The 26,258-nt window shown below is 45.9% G+C and overlaps 1 protein-coding gene across 7 annotated transcripts in view; it reads right to left on the reverse strand.

Moving 5' to 3' along the window:
* The window catches only part of LOC129384594 (uncharacterized), a 165,419-nt gene that overhangs the window by 111,940 nt on the left and 27,221 nt on the right, over nucleotides 1-26,258 (reverse strand). For all 7 annotated transcript variants that reach the window (XM_055070148.2, XM_055070144.2, XM_055070143.2 and 4 more), the window contains one exon: nucleotides 1,828-1,883. In XM_055070148.2, the coding sequence (XP_054926123.1) occupies nucleotides 1,828-1,883 (56 nt within the window). The remainder of the gene's footprint in view (nucleotides 1-1,827; nucleotides 1,884-26,258) is intronic.

The following is a 26,258-nucleotide window of genomic DNA, read 5'->3' on the forward strand; positions in this document are numbered from 1 at the left end:
TCTTGTGCACAGTGCGCAAAATCGTGCCCTGCGCGAAACGAAACCAATGCAACAGCTCGCGCGCGACACTATCAGTGAGCGTCGAGCAGCAATAAATAAATAAATAAATAAATAAAAAGTAAAAACAAAAGAAGGAAGGAAACAAGGCGGGGCCATTGACGCATCACTAACGTGATCTTCAAGCTCGGCTATGGGAGAACGCAGGGAAGGAATTTTGCTTGCGGAGGCTAGACAGGGCAAGTGGAGGGAGCGTTATGTTGGCGGTGGCACTCGCGTCCTGAAATGTTGGGTTCGCGGCACTGAATAATTTTGTCTCGCCAATTATTGCGTTAGAACGTTGCTTAGAATGCGCGTAATAACTTCGCTCGCATAACGGAAATTTCCCGCGTCGTGGTCTGGGGCCCTTAAGAGGGGAGGGGCAATAAGACATGTATATATAAAAACGAAACAGGTAAGTGAGCATACTGGCGCTCAGAGAAGGCTGGTTACTCTCCTGGTGAATTTAAGGCCCGGCGCTTCGAAGAGGTTATCGCAGTTTGGCAATAAGAGAATTTAGAGCTTCTCAAAATGTGTTCTACCTAGGTTATACATTACTCAAGCTAAACGCATGGCGCGCATTTTGGGCTTGATTGCCGCATGGTTTGTACATGACGCAAACATTAAATTGATGTGCTGTGGCCGAGCTATTTCAAACCAAAATCAAACAATAAATATGTTCCAGGATGGTGCTTTTTTACAGGATTATCGAGCCACGAGTTTTCATATGATGAATGTTTCACAGAACAATTATTTCCGTTTCGTCTCGATCAATATGTGCCAATGCCTTATGAGACCTAGAGATATTGTAATTGCTTATCAAGGTCTACTCAGCTATACTTGGTGTTGGTCACTAAATCCCTCCTTCACGAAGGAGTTCTGAATCTTATAGCAAGCTTTATTATTTAAACTCACATAACTTCAGAATACCTTCTTTCTGGTGATTTCATAATAGTCGGACCAAAATCCTCCTATTATAAACTAAAACAGAATGATCTGTCAATGTATGTTTAAAGATTGATCTTGCCTTTATGCATAACTCAACCAGCTCGTGTATGTCGTGACTCTGCGAATACTTGTCATTTATCACCGATCGCCCAAAGTAAAGTCTGCTATTTAAACTTATCGGAAAGAAATAAGCCACTATAAATTCACACCACTACTTTTAAATTCTCCCCAGCCCCTGGAAGCCTCGAAAGCTGACACACCTGGTGCACTGATTTCCAGGAGGCGTCGGGGAAATGAGTTCGTAGTTCTTGTTTTTTTTTTAGACAGGAATTATTCTTGTGAAGACTAATTTGCCTTTGCTCTGTGCTGCCAAGTACCTATAATAGTACTGTATAGGTAGAGTGCCCATGGGTGTGTAATTTGTTTTCTTGTTTACATTCTTTTTGTCACTTCCTGCGCTTTTCTCCAGGGACATTAACATTACCGATGTCAACTTTTTTACTCAAGCGCACAATCGTTTCTTCTCATAATACACTAATAAATCGCTACAGAATATGACTATTCAGTTTCTCAGTACTTAGAGTTATCGATAAATTCGCCCTTGCTTTGCGATCTGCTAGGAGGTTAGCTTAGATGGTGGAGTGACTGGCTCCAGTAGGCACAGGTCCCGAATTCGAATACCGAATCAGGACATATTTTTCTTAAACTATGATGCCTTCTTTTTGAGAAGCACATATCGCTTTTATTTGTACCTTCATACTATAGTAAGGTGGATGACAATCTCTTCGTTCAATTACTTTTCACCTTTGTACATTCGTGTTGAAAAATTAGCAAAAGCCTTACCACGCTGTCGAAGTGCTTTTTGGCACAGTACGTAAGTTGCTTCCTTTCTTGCTCATCTAAAACGCAAACAAAAGAAAGAAAAGAGCGATGAACACAGATTTTGCAAGGTTTACGATATACTCCATGTTAATTCACGAAACGTTTATTAGTTTTATCGTGCGATAAAGCAACCTCAATATGCCATGGCGTAAAGTTCACTTAGTTAATTTCCATTACCTCCTATTTCGGCAAGCCATAGCTCTACGCTCAAATGGTGCTGACAGTATAAATAGTGTATGAATGAAATGAAATCAACATGTCTCTGCCTTTCCGAGTGGCCTTTCATCGTGCCGTGATGGCCCCATCACTGCGTATATTCAAGTCGACGCTTTAACAATGGACATCAGCCACTGCGCTCAAATTCCGTCGCATCACATCGTCTCCCTTTCCGAGGGTATACCGCATTCAGCACTTAGCGAGACTATCGCTGCCAACCTACAAACTTTACCATGTCATTTCACACCTGCAGCAAGAACCTCTCCATCACTGCGATGCTCGCTCCTAATGTAAGGCCTTCTCGCCATTCCTTCCAGCAAAAACGAAGCGGAGATGTCATTTATCATCCTCAAAGAAAAACATGTACTTTTACTTTTTGATTAAAAGTACCGTGCTGGCCTCTACTTTTACATGCAAGTTTCCGAACCCTCCAAAAGCTCAGCTGGTGCGCCTGTATTTCTCGCAAAATCTACCGTCGTCCTATTCAAGACGCAACATCATCGACGGTGGCAGAACTCACAGGTATCCATGCTTCTCTGGAGCTCATTTGTGAGGAAACATCCCAATCGTGGTCCATTTCTTATTACTCAAAAGTAGCTCCCCAGTGTCTTCTGTCGCTGTTCCATGAAGATTCTAACGAACAGTGACTCTAAGACATATGACAACTCCACAAAATCTACAAGGGCCACAAGTGCTTCTATCAGTAGATACCGGGTCGCTGCGAAATCATGAACAGCGATTGTCCTGTGGTAGCGAATACAGAAGCGACGCGAACCTCCTCTAATGACCGCATAAGCTATCATAGTGGAAAGAAATAGTTACCATGACGATAATCTACGTGTTTACTGTCAGTAATGCGGTTGCCTTTCGTAGATCACTGATTGTGTTATTGTTGACCGGAAGAACAATAAAGGTGTACGTGAAATTACAAAAGCAGAGAGGTGGAGTGGTGAAATCTGTCTAAGCACTACGTCTATCCACCTTCTTGACATAGAGAAAGCTCTTATAAAAAAAAGTTTGGCGTGCTGAGAAGGATGGCACTATCTTGTATACTATATTGAACTGCAAACTTCCAGGAATAAAATGTCGAGGTTAGCGCTTTGGGCTGTCTGTGATACCCTTCTCTCCTTAATTACTAGCACTAAAATCTTATCCAATTCATATTATCACTGGGCATGGCAGCATCGGAAGCATGCTGAACAATAATCCGTTCATCTACCTTGTGCAGTTCTACGGCCTTCTCGGATGGACGACCACGGGCTGTCTGGAAGTCATCGCGATCAACGCATCTGCGCATGAGAGCCAAGCATCTCTCCGGCACGTGGATCAAGATATTTACCTGCCAACGTTCATGCCCTGGCAGTGCCCGCACCATTCTACTACGTCGACATGCGCAGAATACTCTGCGTCGGTACCTCAGGTGGCGACAGAGTGCAATTGGACTATAAATAGGCTTCACACTAGCTTAGCACTCTCTGGGCCCGGCCTCGCAAACTTCGCCGCCATAGAGTTTCTCACTATAACACCTAGAGGGTAATCTGGCGCCACCGTCTATGGGAGTTTCTTAAGGGGGCACCGTGCCGTCATGGGAATGACGGGATATGTGTCTGCGAGGCTCGTGTTGGCTGGTGTTGTAAGAGGCTTCGTCTAAAACGTGGATATGGCTACGCAAACAACGCGTTCTCAAAGTGAAATCTTCATAAAATGTCTCCATTCACGCATATTACATCTTTACTCACCCGCGATGCATGACCAAGCGAAGAAAAGCAAGAACAGACGACCAACTATTTCAAAGCGAGCGCGAACTTTGTCGTCTGTGCTCCAACTTTAGCGGCCCGCTGATACTTTTTACGTAACATGTAGTCGTACACACAATAACAAGTTCTCATAGTTAAACAAAACATGTTTTCGCGTAATAATAAAGCTAAAACAGCTTTTCACGTGCTGTTCTAGTAGAAAATGAATCATTGTGCCAGACGGAACGGTACTTGCCAAGCGCGTCTTCAAGGTGTCCTGTCTATACAAGAACGATGCCAATCCGAATCCACAATATACCGGCATTCCCATGCATACCACAGCGCAGCAGCTCCAGATTTCCCTCTAGGTAATGTAGTGAGAAACTTTATGTTCACCGCTTGCGTGGCGGTAACTGACGCCATCCATTGGGAGTGCGGGAAAGCAACTACGCTTCCTTGCACTGCCTCTTAGATTGGCGCGCACCGATCCAGGAGGTTGTGCCCTTTCGCCCCTCCTTTCGACTCCTATTGCGTTGCCCTCCTATATAACTCCCTCACTTTCGACTAGAGTCACTGGAAAAAATTTCAGAGTACCGCAAAGGTCGGGATTCGACTGGCAACACTGAGCGGCCACCGCCATATACCTTCCAAGCCGACTGCGTCGCGGGAAGGCCGCCGTGTTGGAAGAGCTTGATATTCGGTGACACATCGGGTTGAGTGTTTACTGAAGTACAAATACTTTGTGCCCGGAGATAATGGTTGCTAAGGACGAAAAGGAAATGTTATTTTGCGCGAAGTAATGCAGCCGGTGGTTGTTTTGCACGCCGATCGTGTTTACTGCTGGTACTATGTTACGATTGTGGGCAGCAGCTTAGCGCTGCTATCGGGAGCTTATGCACTCGTTTTTTCCCCTTCCGTGGAGCGGGCTACGAAGGAAACGTTTCGTCACTTCGAGCCGCAATGAGGCAAGCTTGTGCTTTTGGGCATGAACATCGTGGACCACCGCACGGCTTCTGTTGAATGTTTCCAAGCAGGACGAAACAAACACCTGACAGTCTCACAGCTACGTACGTTCATTGTATAATTTCACAAGCTAAATGGAATACATTTAATTTAGTTTGCAATCGGATACCGCGCGTTCTCGACTGTGCCGGGCAACTTCGTCCGCCGTATACGCATGACACACTGCGACTGCCGTGTGCGCACCGGTGTTTGGCCGTGCTCGTAAGACGATTTGTGCACAGTAGGTGTAAAAACCAACTTCGATCACTATTTTGCGCACTAACTCTTGAGGAAGGCCAATATGGAGCCATTTGCATGACTACAGCAACGTATATGTACTCCTGTACACTGAAAATGAGCAAGAGTATGCTACATTGCGATTTATGAACGCGGCTGTCTAGTGCGTTAATGAGCGGCTACTCTTCTCAACGTATTTATGACTGTTTTCTTAGACTGACAAGATTTGCTGCCTCTGAAAAAAAAAAAGGCAGGAACTGCAGCTGGTGACGCAGCCCTTTTTTTCTAAATGAATAACCGTGTGTGTTGAGCAACCAACGCGTACTCGCGTCAAGCATGCATGACGCGAACGATCCTTGCAATGAACTCCCATCTTCGTAGCATCACTAACACCGCGTGCACTTCGCTTAAACATCTTCTAAAACAGTGCCGAAAAGCACAAGCAAGGTGTACTTATACCGCGCACACGCGGGTGTATTTTATAGGCTTGAAGTTCTCCCGGCCGATTCTGTGTACCCACGCAGAACGACGCTCTCTGTCATTTTTCCCGGTCCGAATCAAATAAAAAGTCTTTCCACAATCGGTTCGGTTGCTGCATCCAAAGGCACAGCAGCCAGGCATGATTTCCTTGCAGTCAAACGCGAATGCGACAATCGGAACACAAAAAAACGTAGGGAACCCAAGCTGCCTGCGCTCTCTGCCGGCCCGCCCGGCACTCGGAAGGTAAATGGCACCCCAACGTCACGTGGCGCGATTGGGACAATGAACGCGTCGGCTCCGCGGAGAAAACGAATGCGGTACTCTGAAATTCCTTCCAGTGACTCTACTTTGGACTGCCTTCGCGCGCGTCCGCCGGCCCGGCGCCAGCTTAGCCCGCTGCATGAAGTTTCATGTTTCGTTTTCTGCTGTTATCGGGAAGCTTGCGCAGCTGTGCGTTGACCGGCGCGGGTAGTTTCGTCAGTTCCGTGGTCCTTGATAGCTGTGTGCTTGTGCTCCGCGAAGTTTCACTCGTTTCACGGCTCGCACCCTCGCGTATCGTGCAGTGGTGCCCGAATACCTCAAAAACAAGCACTGCTAGGTTCTTGCGGGTGCCTAAAGACAATTCGTGAGCACGCAAACCCAAGGACGTCACAAGACGCATGTACACGAACACGAACCTCTGCATGGGTGTGCTCCATTAGTCTCCGGACTTTGTTGCCCCTTGATTGTGCTACACGTCCCTCTTTCCGGTAGAGAAAGCTGACAAAAAGATGTTCCTGCTCATCGTCACCTGGTCTATGACTTGTTTTTCTGTATCAAGTTTCATTCTGCAACTTCACTAACCCACCCAGCCTTCCATAGCACCCTCAGTACTTTTTTTTTGCGTGTCACCGTTATAAAAACGTACTAAGAGCTGAACATTTACTGTTCGTACGTGTTTATGTATTTTATCAGTAATTGCCGATGGGAAAAGCGCGCGAACAACCTTCATGTGTAGGCATGATACGCTTTTTTTTCTGGAAAGGATGATCAATGCAAGTGTCCTATATGCAGATTTTTGCAGTTCGTGTTTATTACACAAAGGAGTGCCCAGTAGGTATGACTTAGTGCTTAAATGACGTAATTTTACTGCTAAGCTATGGATTCTTGGTGAAAGAAAAGTCGTGTTGTTGGCTTATTTTACCTGGTCTTTGATTGAAGAATAGGCCATTCTGCGAATGTTGTCTACCTGCTGCTGCAAAAGCTGACTACCTTCTGTTCGCCCTTGCCACCGTTACTCAAGTTGTGGCCAAGTGCGAAATATTTTGAAAATGTGTATTTCCGTTTTAGTACAATGTTATGTTTGGTCTGCCATGTCTTTTTCATTTTGTTCAGTATTAATGAACATGTCAGGCATTTCATATACTTTTATGCAGGTTTATAAGTAAGATGTTTTTTTTTGTATGGCTGTCAATCAAACAACCTTAGGATTTCGTTCTATTTTTTTAGGTATTTTGCGTGTTATTGCTTTTGCCATTACCAGTGAATTTCCTTTTCTTTAGTTGTCATGAATATATCATATACGTCGTCCAGTTTTGTGCAATATCTCAGTGAGTATATCAGCTCTCAGTGCTCATATCAGAAGTGCTTCTACACTTTGATCTTTAGGGCATATATAAAACTCCTTTATATGTTTTACAAGACAAGGCCTTCGCGTTTTCTAGATTATTTGTTATTTTACTGTTTGTGAACTTTTGTGTCGTTTATAGTCATGTACATGGTCATGCCTTTTTCGCTTTTGTTTATTTTCTGAGGCTGTATCATACCAAGTTATGCAAAAATATTTGTTTTCGGAAACTGAAGTCAATAAAACGAGGCCAAACATCTGTTTTGTTGGAAGCGGAATTTATATGCGTTCTGGCATATACTGCCATACTCAAAATATGGACAAGACTGCGTGCGTGCTAACCCATGAAGAATTCATGGCGCACCACTCGCCTTTTCTCACTCTATACCTGGGATAGCGCACACGCGCGATAAAAAAAAAAAAAAATACGCGTCGCGGACAGGCAAAAAGAAAGTAATTGTAAAGGCGCGCGGGGCATGGGAAGGGTGGAGAGGGAGCGGTGCGGGTGGGCATAATAAAAACAAAACGAAAAAAAAACGCTAGGGAGAGGAGGCGCCGCGAGGCTGCTGTTCCTGTTGCCATGACAACGTAAACTATCCTGTGCGCCGCCTATTTGCTGAAGCATCGCCCTCCTGTTAGGGCCGTAACTGGCGCTAGCGTCGAAAGAGCGTCTGCTTCAAAGCAGCCAATGGCAGCCATACGGGTACTCACTCTTGAGACTGCGAACGGCCGTAGCGGAAGCAGGCGGAAAACTAATCCGTTCATCTACCTTGTGCCGTTCATCTACCTTGTGCCAGGTGTGAACTGTGATCGTTGCCGAAGGTGTCATAAATCTAACAGCAGCGCGGATATCATGTTTCATATCACGCTCACGCATGATCTCATTGAAATAGTCAGGGAATCCACTCATTGCAAGGCTGTTCATCCTCTGTATTGGACCTGACCTTCATAAACCGTGATTATCCTGTGCATACCACACAACATATTTATTGAAGAAGGCCTTTCAGATCATCGGCTAGTTAGTGTTACACTACCACTTGCCAGGAATGCTTCTAGTAACAAAAAAGTGAGCCACTCGCGCTCTTTTAAAGATCATTCTCGGGCCGCTGATACCTTAATTGCACATTACATGGAAACAGGTTGATCCGATTTTGATGGGAGCAATGAGGTCAGCGACCAGTGGGTGCTCTTCACTCAGAAGTGCCTATATTGCATAAATGCCTTCGTGCGAAAAAAGCGCAAAAAAGTGCATAAACGCACTCATTGGATGACGCGCAAGATTATTCATATTAAACGAAAAAGAAAGCGTGCAAAAAAAGTTAACTACCACTCTTGTCTTATTCAAACGCTAAAAAAGGAACTCGCATTTATGGTGCATGAATCAAAAGACTACTACGTTAACATGACGTTGCCGAGTTTTCTGAAATGTGACCCCAGTAAGTTTTGAAATTACATGAGCGAGGGCAAAAAATATGTTACACAAATAGCGGTTGATGGGAGCATGGTTGCAGGTTCGGAAGTTATTGCGCAGAAATTCAATGACTCATCATCATCATCATCATCATCATCAGCCTAGTTACGCCCACTGCAGGGCAAAGGCCTCTCCCATACTTCTCCAACTACCCCGGTCATGTACTAATTGTGGCCATGTTGTCCCTGCAAGTGTCTTAATGTCATCCGCCCACCTAACTTTCTGCCGCCCCCTACTACGCTTTCCTTCCCTTGGAAAGTCCGTAACCCTTAATGACCATCGGTTATCTTCACTCCTCATTACATGTCCGGCCCACGCCCATTTCTTTTTCTTGATTTCAACTAAGATGTCATTTACCCGCGTTTGTTCCCTCACCCAATCTGCTCTTTTCTTATCCCTTAACGTTACACCTATCATTCTTCTTTCCATGGCTGGTTGCGTCGTCCTCAATTTCAGCAGAACCCTTTTCGTAAGCCTCCAGGTTTCTGCCCCGTAGGTGAGTACTGGTAAGACACAGCTGTTATACACTTTCCTCTTGAGGGATAGTGGCAACCTGCTGTTCATGATTTGAGAGTGCCTGCCAAACGCACCCCGGCCCATTCTTATTCTTCTGGTTATTTCAGTCTCATGATCCGGATCCGTGGTCACTACCTGCCCTAAGTAGATGTATTCCCTTACCACTTCCAGTGCCTCGCTACCTATCGTAAACTGCTGTTCTCTTCCGAGACTGTTAAACATTACTTTAGTTTTCTGTAGATTAATTTTCAGACCCACCCTTCTGCTTTGTCTCTCCAGGTCAGTGAGCATGCATTGCAATTGGTCTCCTGAGTTACTAAGCAAGGCAATATCATCAGCGAATCGCAAGTTGCTAAGGTATTCTCCATCAAACTTTATCCCCAATTCTTCCCACTCCAGGTCTCTGAATACCTCCTGTAAACACGTAAACACGGTGTGAATAGCATTGGAGATATCGTATCTCCCTGTCTGACGCCTTTCTTTATTGGGATTTTGTTGCTTTCTTTGTGGAGGATTACGGTGGCTGTGGAATCGCTATAGATAGCTTCCAGTATCTTTACATATGGCTCATCTACACCCTGATTCCGTAGTGCTTCCATGACTGCTGAGGTTTCGACTGAATCAAATGCTTTTTCGTAATCAATGAAGGCTATATATAAGGGTTGGTTATATTCCGCACATTTCTCTATCACCTGATTGATAGTGTGACTATGGTCTATTGTTGAGTAGCCTTTACGGAATCCTGCCTGGTCCTTTTGTTGACAGAAGTCTAAGGTATTCCTGATTCTATTTGCGATTACCTTAGTAAATACTTTGTAGGCAACGGACAGTAAGCTGATCGGTCTATAATTTTTCAAGTCTTTGGCGTCCCCTTTCTTATGGATTAGGATTATGTTAGCGTTCTTCCAAGATTCCGGTACGTTCGAGGCCATGAGGCATTGTGTATATAGGGCGGCCAACCTTTCTAGGACAGTGTTCCCACCACCCTTCAACAAATCTGCTGTTACCTGATCCTCCCCAGCTGCCTTCCCCCTTTGCATAGCTTCCAAGGCGTTCTTTACCTCTTCCGGTGTTACTTGTGGGATTTCAAGTTCCTCTAGACTATTCTCTCTCACCTTATCGTCGTGGGTGTTACTGGTACTGTATAAATCTCTATAAAACTCTTCAGCCACTTGAACTATCTCATCCATATTAGTAACGATATTGCCGGCTTTGTCTCTCAACGCACACATCTGATTCTTGCCTATTCCTAGTTTCTTCTTTACTGGTTTTAGGCTTCCTCCGTTCCTGAGAGCCTGTTCAATTCTATCCATATTATAGTTCCTTATGTCCGCTGTCTTACGCTTGTTGATTAACTTAGAAAGTTCTGCCAGTTCTATTCTAGCTGTAGGGTTAGAGGCTTTCATACATTGGCGTTTCTTGATCAGATCTTTCGTCTCCTGCGATAGCTTACTGGTTTCCTGTTTAACGGCGTTACCACCGACTTCTATTGCGCACTCCTTAATGATGCCCATAAGATTGTCGTTCATTGCTTCAACACTGTGGTCCTCTTCCTGGGTTAAAGCCGTATACCTGTTCTGTAGCTTGATTCGGAATTCCTCTAGTTTCCCTCTTTCCGCTAACTCATTGATTGGTTTCTTATGTACCAGTTTCTTCCGTTCCCTCCTCAAGTCAAGGCTAATTCGAGTTCTTACCATCCTATGGTCACTGCAGCGCACCTTGCCGAGCACGTCTACATCTTGTATGATGCCAGGGTTCGCGCAGAGTATAAAGTCGATTTCATTTCTAGTCTCACCATTCGGGCTCCTCCACGTCCACTTTCGGCTAACCCGCTTGCGGAAAAAGGTATTCATTATCCGCATATTATTCAGTTCTGCAAACTCTACTAATAACTCTCCTCTGCTATTCCTAGAGCCTATGCCATATTCCCCCACTGACTTGTCTCCGGCCTGCTTCTTGCCTACCCTGGCATTGAAATCGCCCATCAGTATACTGTATTTTGCTTTGACTTTACCCATCGCCGATTCCACGTCTTCATAGAAGCTTTCGACTTCCTGGTTATCATGACTAGATGTAGGGGCGTAGACCTGTACAACCTTCATTTAGTACCTCTTATTAAGTTTCACAACAAGACATGCCACCCTCTCGTTAATGCTATAGAATTCCTGTATGTTACCAGCTATGTTCTTATTAATCAGGAATCCGACTCCTAGTTCTCGTCTCTCTGCTAAGCCCCGGTAGCACAAGACGTGCCCGCTTTTTAGCACTGCATATGCTTCTTTTGGCCTCCTAACTTCACTGAGCCCTATTATATCCCATTTACTGCCCTCTAATTCCTCCAATAGCACTGCTAGACTCGCCTCACTAGATAACGTTCTAGCGTTAAACGTTGCCAGGTTCATATTCCAATGGCGGCCTGTCCTGAGCCAGGCATTCTTAGCACCCTCTGCAGCGTCGCAGGTCTGACCGCCGCCGTGGTCAGTTGCTTCGCAGCTGCTGGGGACTGAGGGCCGGGGTTTGATTGTTGTGTTCATATAGGAGGTTGTGGCCAAGTACTGCACCAGGGTGGCTAATCCTGCTCTGGTGAGAGAGTGCGTTACCGGTTCTGGTCACCGGGATCAGGCCGCACTCCAGGCCTGTTTGTGCAATTTTCTCAACACACGGTTGTTGTTTTTTTCTGGTATTTTCCGGTGGAGAATTGTGCGGCCCGGGATTTGAATCACGGTCCTCTTGCACGGGAGGCGGATACTGTACCGTCCCCGCAGGAGTTAATTTAAAAATAAATTGTGGGATTTTACGTGACAAAACCACTTTCTGATTATGAGGCACGCCGTAGTGGAGGACTCCGGAAATTTCGACCACCTGTGGTTCTTTAACGTGCACCTAAATCTAAGTACACGGATGTTTTCGCATTTCGCCCCCATCGAAATGCGGCCGCCGTGGCCGGGATCCGATCCCGCGACCTCGTGCTCAGCAGTCTAACACCATAGCCACTGAGTAACCACGGCGGGTCCCGCAGGAGTTGTACGCCTCATTTAATATACAGTGGTGCCCTATTTGATCAGTCAAGGTGGACCAATCTGAGCTCGGTTATACCGCACGGATGGCACTCGGCTAGAGAACCTGGTATTTATGACCTGCACATGTGAGGCCATACATATTTGAAGATATATATCTTTCTTTTTTTTATTTTAGGAGGGTTCCCGTACAGTGATAAAATAAAGGAAAAGACATTAAAAGAAAGAAAAAAAAAGAAAGAAAAAGGGGCGAAAAAAAGGAACATAACAGGTGGTTTGGACTCGTGACCCTTCGATGTTGCCCGGAAAGATAGCTCAGTCGGTTGGTTCGTCAGGCCCCAGGCTACTTTCAAGCGCCACAGCTCCTGCTCCGAGCCTCACACTTACGTGGAAAGGGACTCATGTTGTCCGCGATAGTCGGTTGGAAGGCATACTTTCTTGGAAAAATGGCTGCCCGAGGAGAAGAGCGAACTCGAGCGGCTTTAGAGACAAGAAAAACTGCCTTAAAATATTTAGACTTGAGGGAAAGCTTCGTTAACAAACTATAACACGGCAATCAGAACTCGAATACGACGAGAGAAATTATTGAGACGTGGAAAATTTCCTTGAAATAAATATGGTTTGCGAGACAAATGCTTGTAAGTATTGAACCTCTTAAAAGATGAGGGGAAATTTGCGCTCACCGAGAGGGCATCGTCCGTACGAGACCACCACCAGGCACCTGGTGGTGGTCTCGTACGGCTATTTCCAGTTTATTCTCTGTATCAAATTTGACAGTGACGAGAAACACGCCGCATTTTCAACCCTCACACTAACTTTATTAGTTACAACGGTGTGCTCTCTCTGCTTCTGGAATTGAAGACTAAAGAAATCACCTGGGCCTGAGAATTTACCGAATGTCTTTCTTCGGCGCTATGCTGAAATCAATGCGAAGTATCTTGCTCTGCTCTTTCGTAAATCCCTGCTGTCATCAAAACTTCCATCGGACTGGAAGATCGCTCGAGTTATTTCCGTCTTTAAGAAAGGTGACCGCTTAATAATACAAAACTACCGTCTTATATCTTTAACCTCTGCATGCTGTAAAATGCTGGAGCATATCCATGCAGAATACATAAATGACTTCCTTGAACAACACTCCGTAATAGGAAACTTTCAGCATGGTTTTAGAAAGGCTAATCGACAGTTACACAATTAGTTACATTTGTCCATTGTTTTGCAAAAAACATTAGATAATAATTGCCAAAATGACGCCGCATTTGTGGATTTGAGCAAATCGTTCGATAGTATAGTGATTTAAAACTAATGCAAAAACTAAAAGAAATTAACCTTCCCTATATTTTGATTTTCTGGATTGCCGATTATCAACCAACAGAGTGCCGTTTGTTTCAGATGATGTCAACGACTGGAATTGTCTTCCAGTCACCTCAGCAGTGCCCCAGGAAACTGCCCTAGGGTCATTGTTATTTCAGCTGTGTATTAATGATATTTTTACCGTCATTAAACCAGGAACACAAATTCGATTGTTTGCAGATGACTGTTTGTTATTTCTTCAAATTACGTGCGAGGAACACCAAACGAACTTAACGTGAGCCTCGACAACGTGCTTGATTGGCGCAGTGAATTTTCTATGACTGTTAACACAGATTAAACTGTTTTTATTCAGATAACCGATAAAAAGAGTCCGTTAAACCATACTTATCAACTAGGCTCATCAAGACTAAAGCAGGTTCATAGTTACAAATATTTAGGCGTAATGATAACTAACGATCTTACCTGGATACTGCATATAGAAAACATATGCTCGCCTGCGTTCCATAAGCTATGTTTTCTAAAGCATACGCTTAGAAATGCCCCCTCTTTCCCAAATATTTAACTCCTAACAAATTACAGCTACATGAGACCGAAACTAGAATATACATCTATAATGCAAGACCCTTTTACTAAAAAAAACAATAAACTTGAAAGAATAAAAATAAAGGCTGCCTGGTTTATTTATTCAAAATTTAAAACAACGGATTCTCCTACCAATCTTATGGCGACAAACAATATTGAAACATTTGAAGATGGAAAATAAATCTCGCCTTTACTACCTTGAATTGCTACTGAATCGTAAACTCGCAATAGACTCCTCCTTATACTTGTCTCCTGTATCCTCCCGACATAGCCGACACCATCACACGCAGTCACTAACGCCATATTTCGCAAACACTAACTGCTCTAAATGTTCTTTTTTCCCACGTACCACATCTGAATGGATCCATCTTACAACTTCGCCGTAATTTTATTAACACTTTTTTTTCTTTCCGCCATCTGCACTGTCTTGTGTTCCGTATTCGTATTCCTGTTGTGCAGTTACTATGTTGTGCCTTTCCTGCTTGGACCCTGTTGTGGTCTGCAGTATGTAGTAAATAAAAAAAAAATATTTGTAAATATGTCTATGATAGGCGAATCTAGCTTCCTGCACATTTTTGTAACCAGTTCGTTTCGTTACGGTAATTTGAGGCTAGTTCCTGTCGTTCGGAGCCCCTAAACTTGCTATGAAATAAGTACCTCTATCAAGATTACTGCTTTTTAATGTGCGACTGAGGGAGCGTTCTAAGAATACACAGGGCCGACACCTTGGCGGGACGCCATGTGCGAGAATAGCTGATGTTTATCGGGCACAGCCATATGAAAGCTACAAGGTGTCTCACAGCGCTGGGCGTAATAAGGAGCTACACCATCTGCGTTTTAGGCGTCGCACGTCAATGATGCACAAGAAGAAATGGAAGGAAAACGGTTAGTGTATGTAACTGGAAGGGCACTCCCCGTTTAACTAAGACCACCGTTTGCATCCCGGGTTCGTACAAGGTAATTGTGTAGTATACAGACCGCGACTCAGTGGGAGTGCTAAGCCGTATGCGCACAAAGCTCATCCCAGTAGTGGGGGCGGTACTCGGTTGGAATGGTGCCCTGGAATTGCTGCCGAGCCAAGTGAGCAGAGCGTTAGAGCTCATTTGTTTGTTTGCAGCCACTTACAGACTTACAGACAGCAGCCACAAACTTATTTGTTTTGCAGCCAAACACACTGCACGTCTGTGACCTTTTATTAATTTATTAATTTATTAATTTATTAATTTATTTATTTATTAATTTATTTATTTATTTATTTATTTATTTATTTATTTATACCAATACCTTCAATGTCAAAAGGTGTTGCAGAGGGGAATGGTGAAAGAGAAAACTACGGGCGAAACAATGAAATCTTCCTTACCTCAGTAAGGAAGTCTTCATTGCGGTGAGACCACCTTATGGCACTACGAAAACTTCCTTACTGAGTGGCCCTCAGTGAAGGTTTCCTTGGTGCTTCCTCCGCGTAAGGCAGTTCCGAAGCTATCTTCATGCGTCCTTACGCCGTTCCTTGCCCTGAACGGGCGCTTCGCCTCACTGCTTAGCCACATGACGTTTGGCTGCGCATGCGCGCTGTTGCCCGCTGCGCAGAAGGGCGAACACGGTACGTCTTGCTAGGCATGTTCGTTTCAGTCGCACGTTCAGCATGACTAGCTTTCCTAGGCGTTGCACGACGCGTGAGTGCCAGCGTTGCTGGAGCCCACCACGGTTAGCGCTGTAATGTGTTACTTTTTTACGTTTAGTAAACAAAACTAGAAGAAAGCGTACACGCGCCTCTATATCGACACTTCAATTTAAATATCATGCGGCGACGATACATCTTTTCATTGAATAATGGTGTTCGCGCAAAGCTTTTAACATATCCTCTCGAACCCAGGCTTGCGGCAACCGTTCCTTACGCGAGGACGGGCGAAGAGAGCTTTCAGAACGTGCTTGCTTCCTCCATTGTTTGGGCCTACACGTCATAAGAGTTTAGTGCATACATTAATCTTCACCGGCATGTTTAAATGCGGAGACGTTGAAAGATGATGACGGAGGTTGCCAACTAATTCCATGTTTTGGCTGTATTCGGGATGACTGAATCACAAAGCAAGTTGGAGCGACGAAAAGGGACGTAACTTTATCGCGCAGGTTAGTACGACACGAAAGATAAGTTGACTCACTAAAAAGTTCATTTTTGAGATGTGCGTTATGAAAAAACTTGTGGAACATTCATAAACGCAACATATCCTGGGCAAAGAGAAGTAGGGAAGATGCAAAGGGAATTTCATTGATGATACACTGGAATAAGGATTAGGATTTGACAAAATGAAACGTGCACTACAGTTAGGCACCAAATGTAGTTCATCTTTGAGACATTCTTGGCTAAGATCCCACATAGCGCAGGCCTATTCAAGTTCAGGCCTTACAAGCATCTTATATAATCGTAATTTAAGAGACGATGTTGCTCTTCTTCGAGACCTATACAGCTTCATACTGTGCGCGGAAGTTGCTGCGTTTTAAGTTTAAAAGCGCCGTTGCGTTCTCACTGACGCAGCATTAGGATTTTCTGATAGCGTAGAAGCAGTGGCTGCACTTATTTCTTGCAGTACCTGGTAGTTGTAAAGCGGTGCTTTCTTTGTTTAAGATGCGTTGTGATTGTTGCAGAAAGTTGATGCGGATCCAAATTTACAGCGATAACGTAGGTAAGGTCATGGTGAACACTCAGTGAGATCTGCTGGGATAGGTCTTATGGTGGAGCATGAATCGCAAGGCCACTGTAGATGCGAAGCCTCTTACACTTGTTGCGATCGTGGGTCAGAACACATGTGGTATTCATTCGGCGTGGAGGAATGAGGGACACTGGGTCAGATATCCAGGACGTTTGAAACACACACATTCCTAATACTTTTTGTACAAGAGTTTTGCAAGGAGTACAAAAAAATTCAGAAGTTCATAATCAAGTTCCTGCTGCTGATCTTTCCAAGCGTCCGTCGCTCGTTCTTTTAACCCCTGCGTTGTCATGATCCGGCTGCCGTCGCCCTATCCGACGTGAGGACACGGGTGACGTCATGCTCCACCAATCCTGAGGTTGATGGACCTTTCCCTCTGAAGAGAGCTACGCACATCCCTGTGCACTAACAAGGGAGAGGGGACACACGGACCCTTTCTGCGGCGAGGATGCGGCAGCTTGGGCGGAAGACCGGTGATGTGAAGGAACGTCCCCTCCTGGCATAGCCACTCCTGGCTGAACCCATCTTGACAGATCCTCGCATCGCAGAATCATCCAATCCGGTCAGAATCATCCGTTCCATTCACCATTATCGCGTTCTCCGTGACCGGCTATTGTAGTGGGGTAAACGGCCATTCACAACACTCTCCACTCGAAATATGTCCTGATCACCTGCCCTATTCCGTTGCTGGCATCACCTGGCTACAGGGCAAGCTGCGATGTCTGATTATTTATGCAAACGCAATGTATGTTCCATGAGGCACAAAAGCCGGCGTTGTGAGCAAGAGTGATAACGAAAAAATCATCAGTGTCGTCACCAGCGTCTTGTTTGTCGTCAGTAGTAATGCGAAACTAAAGTTAGACCAAGTTAGGCTAAAGGGACTTAAGGTGCAGTAAAGGGACTAAAGCAGAAGTAAACTGAATGAAGGTGAATTAAAGTACATTAAGGTCGATTAAAGCGGATTATGTTTGGAACAAATTAGAGCAAGGTAGATTAAGGTGGATTAGGGTTGGTACCAATTAGAGCATGGTTGATTAGAGTTGTAAGACACGTGACAATGAATGACTTCACGTATGATGCACGTAAGCAATTAATTAGAGAAGTAATGCTTTCGCATTCCAATACCATGAGGGTACTTGAGTTATTGTCAATTTTTTCTAGTGCTTTGCTCAGGCTGCTTGAAGTATTGCTTGATTCCACTCATTCTACATGACGGCATGTCTTCTCTTCTGCTCGATTCTGATCAGCCTCAACATTCCGCCATTTTTGGCGATTGCTAACTTTGCACCCTTTGCCGTGCAGCTGACCATAAATTGCTTCAGAGGATGCTGCATCATTAGGATTATCGCGGAGTAATAGTGAACTTCTGTTGCCCGAGCTGTCAAGTAGCAGCATCTCGTCGATGCAGCGCAATGTGCGAAGCACGGAAATATCCACGCAAAGCCTTTGATGTGATGGGTCGTCAATGCCTAATGGACCAGGCAAAGTCGATTAAAAACGTTCTTGATCGAGAGGAGACATGTATTTATCGTCGCCGGGCCCTGAATTTTGGACTACATTCCATATCTGATTTGAACCAACAAAGATGCTAGTATCTTCCTCTGGGACTGGCCTATTGCGGCTCTGATATGCATGCACAAACTCGCTTACCTCTTGGTACTTATACGATGCAAAACTACGACAGCAGGAACCGACCATGGATAGTCTGACGAATGTGAGTGCAGCTTCATGAGAAAACAGGACGGGGCCCATCAATGAAGTCAGTGAGTTTATGTTTCAGTTCGGCCTCCCTACGTTTTCAATCAGCCCTCAGCGCCTCCATAACATACAGACGAGCTCGCCAAGGTGACTAATGCGTTTCAGGCTTAAATGACCGGCGAGGAGATGGCTACCGGCTACGACTGACGTAATAGTTTTGCGGGCACCCGCAAGGTGGAGAGGAGTAATTATTATAGGGAAAATGTCACATGCACACATACGTAGCAAATTGATACAAAGGAAGCCCGTACGGGTTTGTAGAAAAAAAAGCGTCCCAGTTGAGGAAGATTTTCAGCTGGTCCGGGACTCGAACCCGGCACCACAGTCTTTCTGGGGCAGCTGCTCTACGATCTGAGCTAACCAGGCGGCTAGCAGGCGGTACGGCAAAGTAGAATTTTAACTGCATGTTGGAATACGAGGACAAGGCTGCAGGATCCAAATGATTGTTGCAGCATCACATAGAATTACTCACATCCGCCGCACCAACTACCAGAAACCCTGCAAGTACGTCAGCACAGTCGGGATCTCAGATTCTACGGAATGTAGTGCCCATAAGAGAGGCTCTCAGTGAGTTTGGACTTTGGCTACGAAATCTCGATTTCCAGAAATTTCACTGCTCCCCCGCGTTGTGGCTACAATATTGTCACGTGGTAGTCACGGTGAAGAAGGCAGCAAAGCTCTGAATGACGAAAGTCGCGTTTTATTGGGCGAATCCGGGCCCTCTAAAGGTAGTTACACTTAAATAACAACGATAGTAGTGAACACAGTCGGCGATTGCCGAAAGTCTGATCTGTCGGTCAAGCGCGTTGCCTTTTATACACGAATCATCGAAGGTTCCAGAGTAATCAATGGTGCTCGCGTGTCTTCCAGAAAGTTGCACACAATTCACGTCGTATATGCAATCGGATTACGCAAGCTTCGGTGACAAACAACCATCGATAACATTCTAGAAACTTCCGATACATGCGGGCACGTCCCCCGCTTAGCGCTAACGTTTGTTACAGCGAAAAAGATAAGTCCACGTGTCATTGCCCCCTCTCAAAAAAGCATCGTCCCGATGCTACAAACATGACAGGACAGGAAAACACAAAAGGCCACTTATCAAAGAAACAAAGTCCAAAGTAACACAGCCCCCCAACAATGTCCACAGGTCAGCAACGCAAAGTCCCAAAGTTAATTACCCCATGTTAGAACGGCTTCAGTCGCACAACGTGGGCTATTTTATTTCGTGAGCGCCGCCGCTGTGATAGCGAAATGCCGTCTGGTATGACCTCATAGTCGAGTGCGCCAATTCGTCAGATGCTCGGTTGGCCCTGAAATAGCGGCGTAAAAGCTCCTCGGTCAGTTTTCGTCGGCGTATCCGGGTCCAAACCCAAACACGTTTGCCGGACTTGTAGTGTTGTCGTTGTCGTAGTGTTGTAGCGTTGTCGAACGTTGTAGTGTTCGCTCTTGATCCTGTGCTGGTTCTTCTCCGCAGGCGGGCGAGCTATCGGGCTTCTTCGGCGCTGGAGATAGGCGGTGACGTCAAGAATCTCATAGTTGGTGACGTGCGACAGCATGGTGTCGGCAGTCATCGTCGGGCTCCAGCCGTGAACCAGCTTGAACGGCGTGATCAGTGTTGTTTTTTACACCACCGTGTTGTAAGGGAAGGTTACTTACGGCAGGAGGGCGTCCCAGGTTTTGTGTTCGACGTCGACGTACGTTGCTAGTATGTCGGCGAAGGTCTTATTCAGGCACTACGTAAGATCATTCGTCTGCGTGTGGTAGGCGGTTGTCCTCCTGTGGCTCGTCTGGCTGTATTGCAGAATGACATGGGTGAGCTCCACAGTAAAAGCCATTCCTCTGTCGGTGATGAGGACTTCTGGGGCGCCATGTCACAGCAGGATGTTCTCGACTAAGAATTTCGCCACTTCGGCTGCGCTACCTTTCAGCAGAGTTTTCGTTTCAGCGAAGCGGTTGAGGTAGTCTGTAGCCACGACGATTCACTTATTTCTGTATGTTGATGCCGGAAAGGGTCCCAAGTGCATTCCGATCTGCTCAAATGCTCGGCAAGGAGACTCGATCAGCTGTAGTACTCCCGCTGGCCTTGTCAGTGATGTCTTCCGTCCCTCACAGTCTCGGCATGTCTTGACGTAACGGGCGACGTCGGTGGTCAGGCGTGGCCAGTAATACTTTTCCTGTACCCTCGATAGCGCCTAGGAGAATCCGAGGTGCCTAGCACTCGGATTCTCCCGAGCGCTAGGCACCTGGCACTAATCATGTAGGCCATCCAGTACTCTTGGACGCAGCGCTGAGGGAACAAGAATTTAGTTGGTGCGTACTGGTGAGATGTTCTTTTTTACGGGTAGGTTGTTTCGATGTGGGAACGAGGGCAATGCACGGTTAAATGCCTTAGGGACAACGTCAGTGTGCCTTTCCAAATCCTGGACGAGCCTTTTTATCTTCGGGTCTGCTCGGTGCTGTTCAGCGAAGTCTTTCACGCTTATGATTCCAAAGAAGGCGTTGTCATTCTTGTCACCTTGGGGCGGCGGTTTACTGGGGGCGCGTGATAGGCAATCGGCATCAGAGTGTTTTCATCCCGACTTGCATGTTACGCTGATGTCATATTCTTGCAGGCTGAGGCTACACCTGGCCAGCCATCCTGAAGGGTCCTTAAATTCGCTATCCAACACAACACGTGCTGGTCGCTGACGATTCTGACTGGCCAGCCCTGTAGGTAAAAGCGGAGTTTCTCTATAGCTCAAATGATGGCGCGGCATTCCTTTTCTATCGTTGAATGATTGCTTTCCGCTTTTGACAGCGACCGGCTAGCATAATCTATCATCCGTTCAAGCCCGTCTTTCCTCTAGACTAGGATGGCAATGAGGCCTAGGCTACTGGCGTCAGTGTGGAATTCGATGAAGTACGCAAGTACTGGTGGCGACTGCATGCGTCGCTTGAGATAATGAAATGCATTAACCTGCGGCGTTTCACACTTGAGCTTGACATCACATTTAGTTCGATGTGTCAGCGGCTCAGGAATGCCTCAAAATACGTTGGCGAAGCTCCTGTAGTAGGCACACATTCCAAGGAATCTACGCACTGCCTTCATGTCGATGGGCTACTGGAACATTGCGATGGCGACTGTGTTCTGTGGTCAGGACGAACTCCAGATTTGCTACTCACGTGTCCCAGGAGCTCATTGTAAGTGAAGCGGCCCTTTTCCGGCTTTAAAGTGAGCCTTGATCGGTTGATGGCCTATAGTACTGTCGCAAGTCGTCTAAAGTGATTGTCAGAATTTCCGTCGAAGACGCGGACGTTTTCCAAGTAAACGAGACAGGTGGGCCAAGTAAACGAGACAGGTGGGCCACTTCAATCCTGCTAACACCGTGTCCATGATGAGCTGAAACGTTGCAGGCCCCGAGGCATGACCTTTAACTTATAGAGGCCCTCGGACGTGATGAAGGCGGTCTTTTCGCGATCTCTCTCGTCGACTTCTATTTGCCAGTAGCCAGACTTGAGATCCATCGACCAAAATTGTTTAGCACTGGAGAGCCGATGCAATGCGTTCTCTATCCATGGAACGGGGTACATGTCCTCATTAGTGATCGTGTTCAGTCAACGATACTCGGTGCAGAAACGTAGGGCTTCGTACTTTTTTATCGCAAAGACAACAGGAGATGCTCACGGGCTTTCTGACGGCTGGATGATGTCGTCGCGCCGCATTTTGTCAAATTGTTATTTTATAGGATTCATCTTCAAGCGTCGATACTCGCTAAAGGCTCTGGCGGAAGGGTCGAGCGCACTCTTTGGTTATCATGCGATGCTTAGCTACTGGTGTTTGTCGAATTCTCGATGACGTCCAAAAGCGCTCTTTCTATCGTCGGAGCAGACTGCTGAGCTGTTGCTGCTTAAACTTGGGAAGACTTGGAAGTCTGTTTCAGGAATTATGAATGTCAGGGTGGATGCGGCTGAATCGGAAATGACAAACGCATTGCTGGTTTCCTCAATTTCCTCGATGTACGCGATTGTTGGGCCATTCTTTATGTGCTTGAAATTGTGGCTGAAGTTTGTCAGCATTACTCCGTGCAATTGAGCGGTCCCGATTGCGGCGCAAATTTCACGGTTGAGCAATAGACGTTGGTCGTCCTCGATAACTCCTACATCTGCGGGGGTTTCGGTGCCGAAGGAAATAACCACGCTGCAGCGAGCCAGGATGCTCACCTGATCTTCGAGAACATTCTAAGCATGGCAACTACGAGAGCTCTCCGGCGGTATCGCTTGAACTTCCGACGGCGTTATCGACTTTGACTTCAGGTCGATGATTGTGCCGTGTTGGTTCAGGAAGTGTATGCCGAGGATGACCTCTCGTGAACACTGTTGAAGGTTAATGAAGGTGGCAGGGTAGGTCCGGTCATGAACAATAATGCTTGCCATGGAGACTACAGTTGGCGTTATTACTGTGTCCTGCAGCTGTCCCAATTTGAGGGCCTTCCCATGCAGCCTTAATATTCTTCAGCTGAGCAGCGATGGGTCCACCTATGACGGAGTAGTCGGCTGCTGTGTCAACTAAAGCGGTGATTGCGGGGCCGTCGAGAAGCACGTCGAGGGCGGTGGTTCTCGGCCTTGCGGTGCATTTAAGCCTCGTCGGATCACCGATGCCTTGCGTTGGCCTGTGGCTGGTACGTGGCGTCGTCAGATCGTATTTCGTCGGCGTATTCTTTGCTTCCAGACTGCGTTGAGATGGCGGCGTCTCGTTGATATGTCGTCAAGACAGGATTCGGCGTCTTCGTCGGTGGCAGATGTTCTTCGTCAGTTCGAAGAACAGCAACCGCACCTCCTTTGGTTGCTGATTTTAGTTTTGCGGATATGGGCTAGCAGACCGGCCCCGGGCTGTGTATGATCGGTGTTACGGCAACAGGTAGCGGCCTGGTGAGGGCGAACCAGACGGTCGTCGAAAACTCCACTGAGTAGTCGGCGATGTCACGAGGGTGGTCTCTAAGCTGTGAACGCGGCTCGTTGACGGCGTTTTGTGGACCTGGATGGCGTTTTGTGGGCCCGGCTGCTGCGCTTCAACACAGCACGCTAATCCGCTGATGTTCTTCATGCAGGTGTCACTTCTCACGATCGTCCACGTTTTGTTCCCTGGCCTGGCTACGGTTTTTCTAGATGCACCCCAACCGCACCCTGCCTGGCACGTCGACTACGACAGAAGTGTTTTCTACCACCCCATGAATGCCTGCATCGCTTCCAGACCGTTGACACCGTTCTTGTGTCTGGCAGCGTCACTGTTCGCGGCAGCGTCACACGACTTGCTGCCGGAATACCTATCGCCACCGACACCAATTCGCCCATCAGTTATAAAAGAGCAGGCACGCACGGAGGCGCTTTATGGGCCCCGCTGCTGTGCTTCAATGCAGAATGCTAATCCGCTGATGTTCTTCATGCAGGTTAGTAAATCATACAATCTTTTTAGAAAGCATTCAAGTAATTATTTTCTACTGCAGCTGCCGGACCCACATTGTTGCCTTTCTATTTTTGTTCAGTGTTGCGATGTCGTTCTCTCTTTATTGTTGCTGGCGGGTGACATCGAAACTAACCATGGAACTGGTAGTCAAGCCGTACTAAAAGAACTTAAGAGCCTATCCGCACGTCAATTCCAACTGATCACCAAGATTCAAGGCCTCAAGTGACAAAGCAATGTCCAATCTGACCGTGCGCACGACTAACCAGGAGACCTAATACCAAAACCAGCCGCCTTGCGTTCTGATATAGAACGCTTGAAGAGTGATGCTGCCCGCGCAGCACACACAATACAGAGGCTGGAAGGGCTTCTTGATGATGCCGGGAACCATTCTCGGTGCCACAATCTAATTTTTTATGGTCTTAATGAGTCTTCAGGGTCAGAGTCGTTCGCGCAATCGGAGGATGTAATCATTGACCACTGTCGCAAACATATGAGCATCAGGCTTGACACAAAAGAAAACAAGCGCACGCACATCTTGAGCAATCGTGCAGCTAATCGTAACCGCCTCATAATAGTGAAGTTCACCTTTCATAAAACAAATGTTTTTGTTCTTTCTAATGGCCGTACATTTAAAAAAAAAAACTTCAGCTTTGTCGAGGATTTTACACGTCTCATTCAATTGGCCCGCAGACGCCTTGTTTCATTCGCAAAAAAGCAAATCGGCACCTTACTCTCTGCGAATTAAAACTCTGTTTATGGGTAATAAGCGCTATGTTTTGATGAACGCACACAGAGTGTGAAAGAATTGCTATAGCAGCCAGTTCGACGCGGGAAAGCCCCTTGCCCTACGGTATCGACACGAGCTAACCTTTACTTTTCCATAATATTTGCCAACGCACGCAGCTTCCTCCCTAAACGCGATGTTCTGTCTAACCTCGTGTTGTCGTCTAACAGTAATTTGCTGATAATAACTGAAACCTGCCTGACTGACGATATTACGTATACCGAGGTGCTTGCTGACTTGTCAAATTTATGCCTTTACAGGAAAGACCGCGAAATCTCACGAGGTGGTGGTGTGCTAATCGCCGCGCATCACCATTTATCGTGCTTTCTTGAAACCATTGAGACTGACTTGGAAATAACATGGCTAATCTGCCGCGCTTCGCCGCAGACTGTTCTCTTGGGCGTTTGTTGCACACCACCACATTACACTCCTGATTTTTCGCATAAGCGTAGTAACATCTTGAGCGAACTTAGTGAACAACACCCTGAAACAGAGACCCTGCTTTTTGGTTACTTTAATTTTCTGCAAATCAACTGGACTAACAATAGTGCTTTAATCATAGGCAATGAAGCTTCTAAAGGATTTGTTAATGTGTTTCTTAATTTTGTGTGTCTCAACTTGTGCTAGAGCCTACGCGGGTTACAAAAGACACATCTAATCTACTCGACTAAGCAGCCATCTTGACAGTCTATCATCCATAACTTACCTCCGCGAGGTATGTAATCATGAAGTCATCCATGCCACGTTCAGCTTTCAGCCCATGCGACAACAAAAATCTAACAAAGACATATGCCTGTATGATAAAGGGAACTACGAAGCCATTAATTACAAGTTAGGCGACTTCCTTTCAACTTTTCAGACATTATTCCAAGAAAACTGAACACTATTTCAAAACAAAATGGATGAACTCGTAAACAAGCCTATACCCAGAATAACTATGCACACCAATCAAAATAAACCACGGTTCACCAGAGCTCTAAAGAAGCTTGAAAACGAAAATAAACGTCCATTCCGGCTAGCCACGCGTCTTGGAAGCATCGAGGCATGGTCAAAGCACTACATGACAGAGAACGCCTACCTGAGTGCCCTTCGCACTGCTAAATAATCTTTTTATAACGTCGACCTACCCCAGCTACTTACTATAAATCCTCAGCAGTTCTGGCGCGTTTTAAATCCCTAAGAAGCTCGTACTATCAGCGTGACGAATACAGCAGGTGACACCGCCACGGACGCCGAGTGCGCTGATATATTCAAAACAGCATTTTTTTTCTGTGTTTACAAAAGAAACTACCACTCCAGACTTTCCACTACCTAACATAACATCGCGTATGCCACCAATTGTATTTTCGATAGATGGTATACTATCAATCATTGAACAAACAACAAATTATGTACTTCTTCTGGTGTAGACAAAAGTAACTCAAAGATCCTAACGAATACTAAGCATATATCCGCGGCATGTTTCACTCTGTTGTTCTCGCAATCATTGTCTACAGGTGCTTTACCGGATGATTGGAAAGTG

The sequence above is a fragment of the Dermacentor andersoni genome, chromosome 5, assembly GCF_023375885.2.
Source record: "Dermacentor andersoni chromosome 5, qqDerAnde1_hic_scaffold, whole genome shotgun sequence".
In the NCBI taxonomy this organism is placed as follows: domain Eukaryota; kingdom Metazoa; phylum Arthropoda; class Arachnida; order Ixodida; family Ixodidae; genus Dermacentor; species Dermacentor andersoni.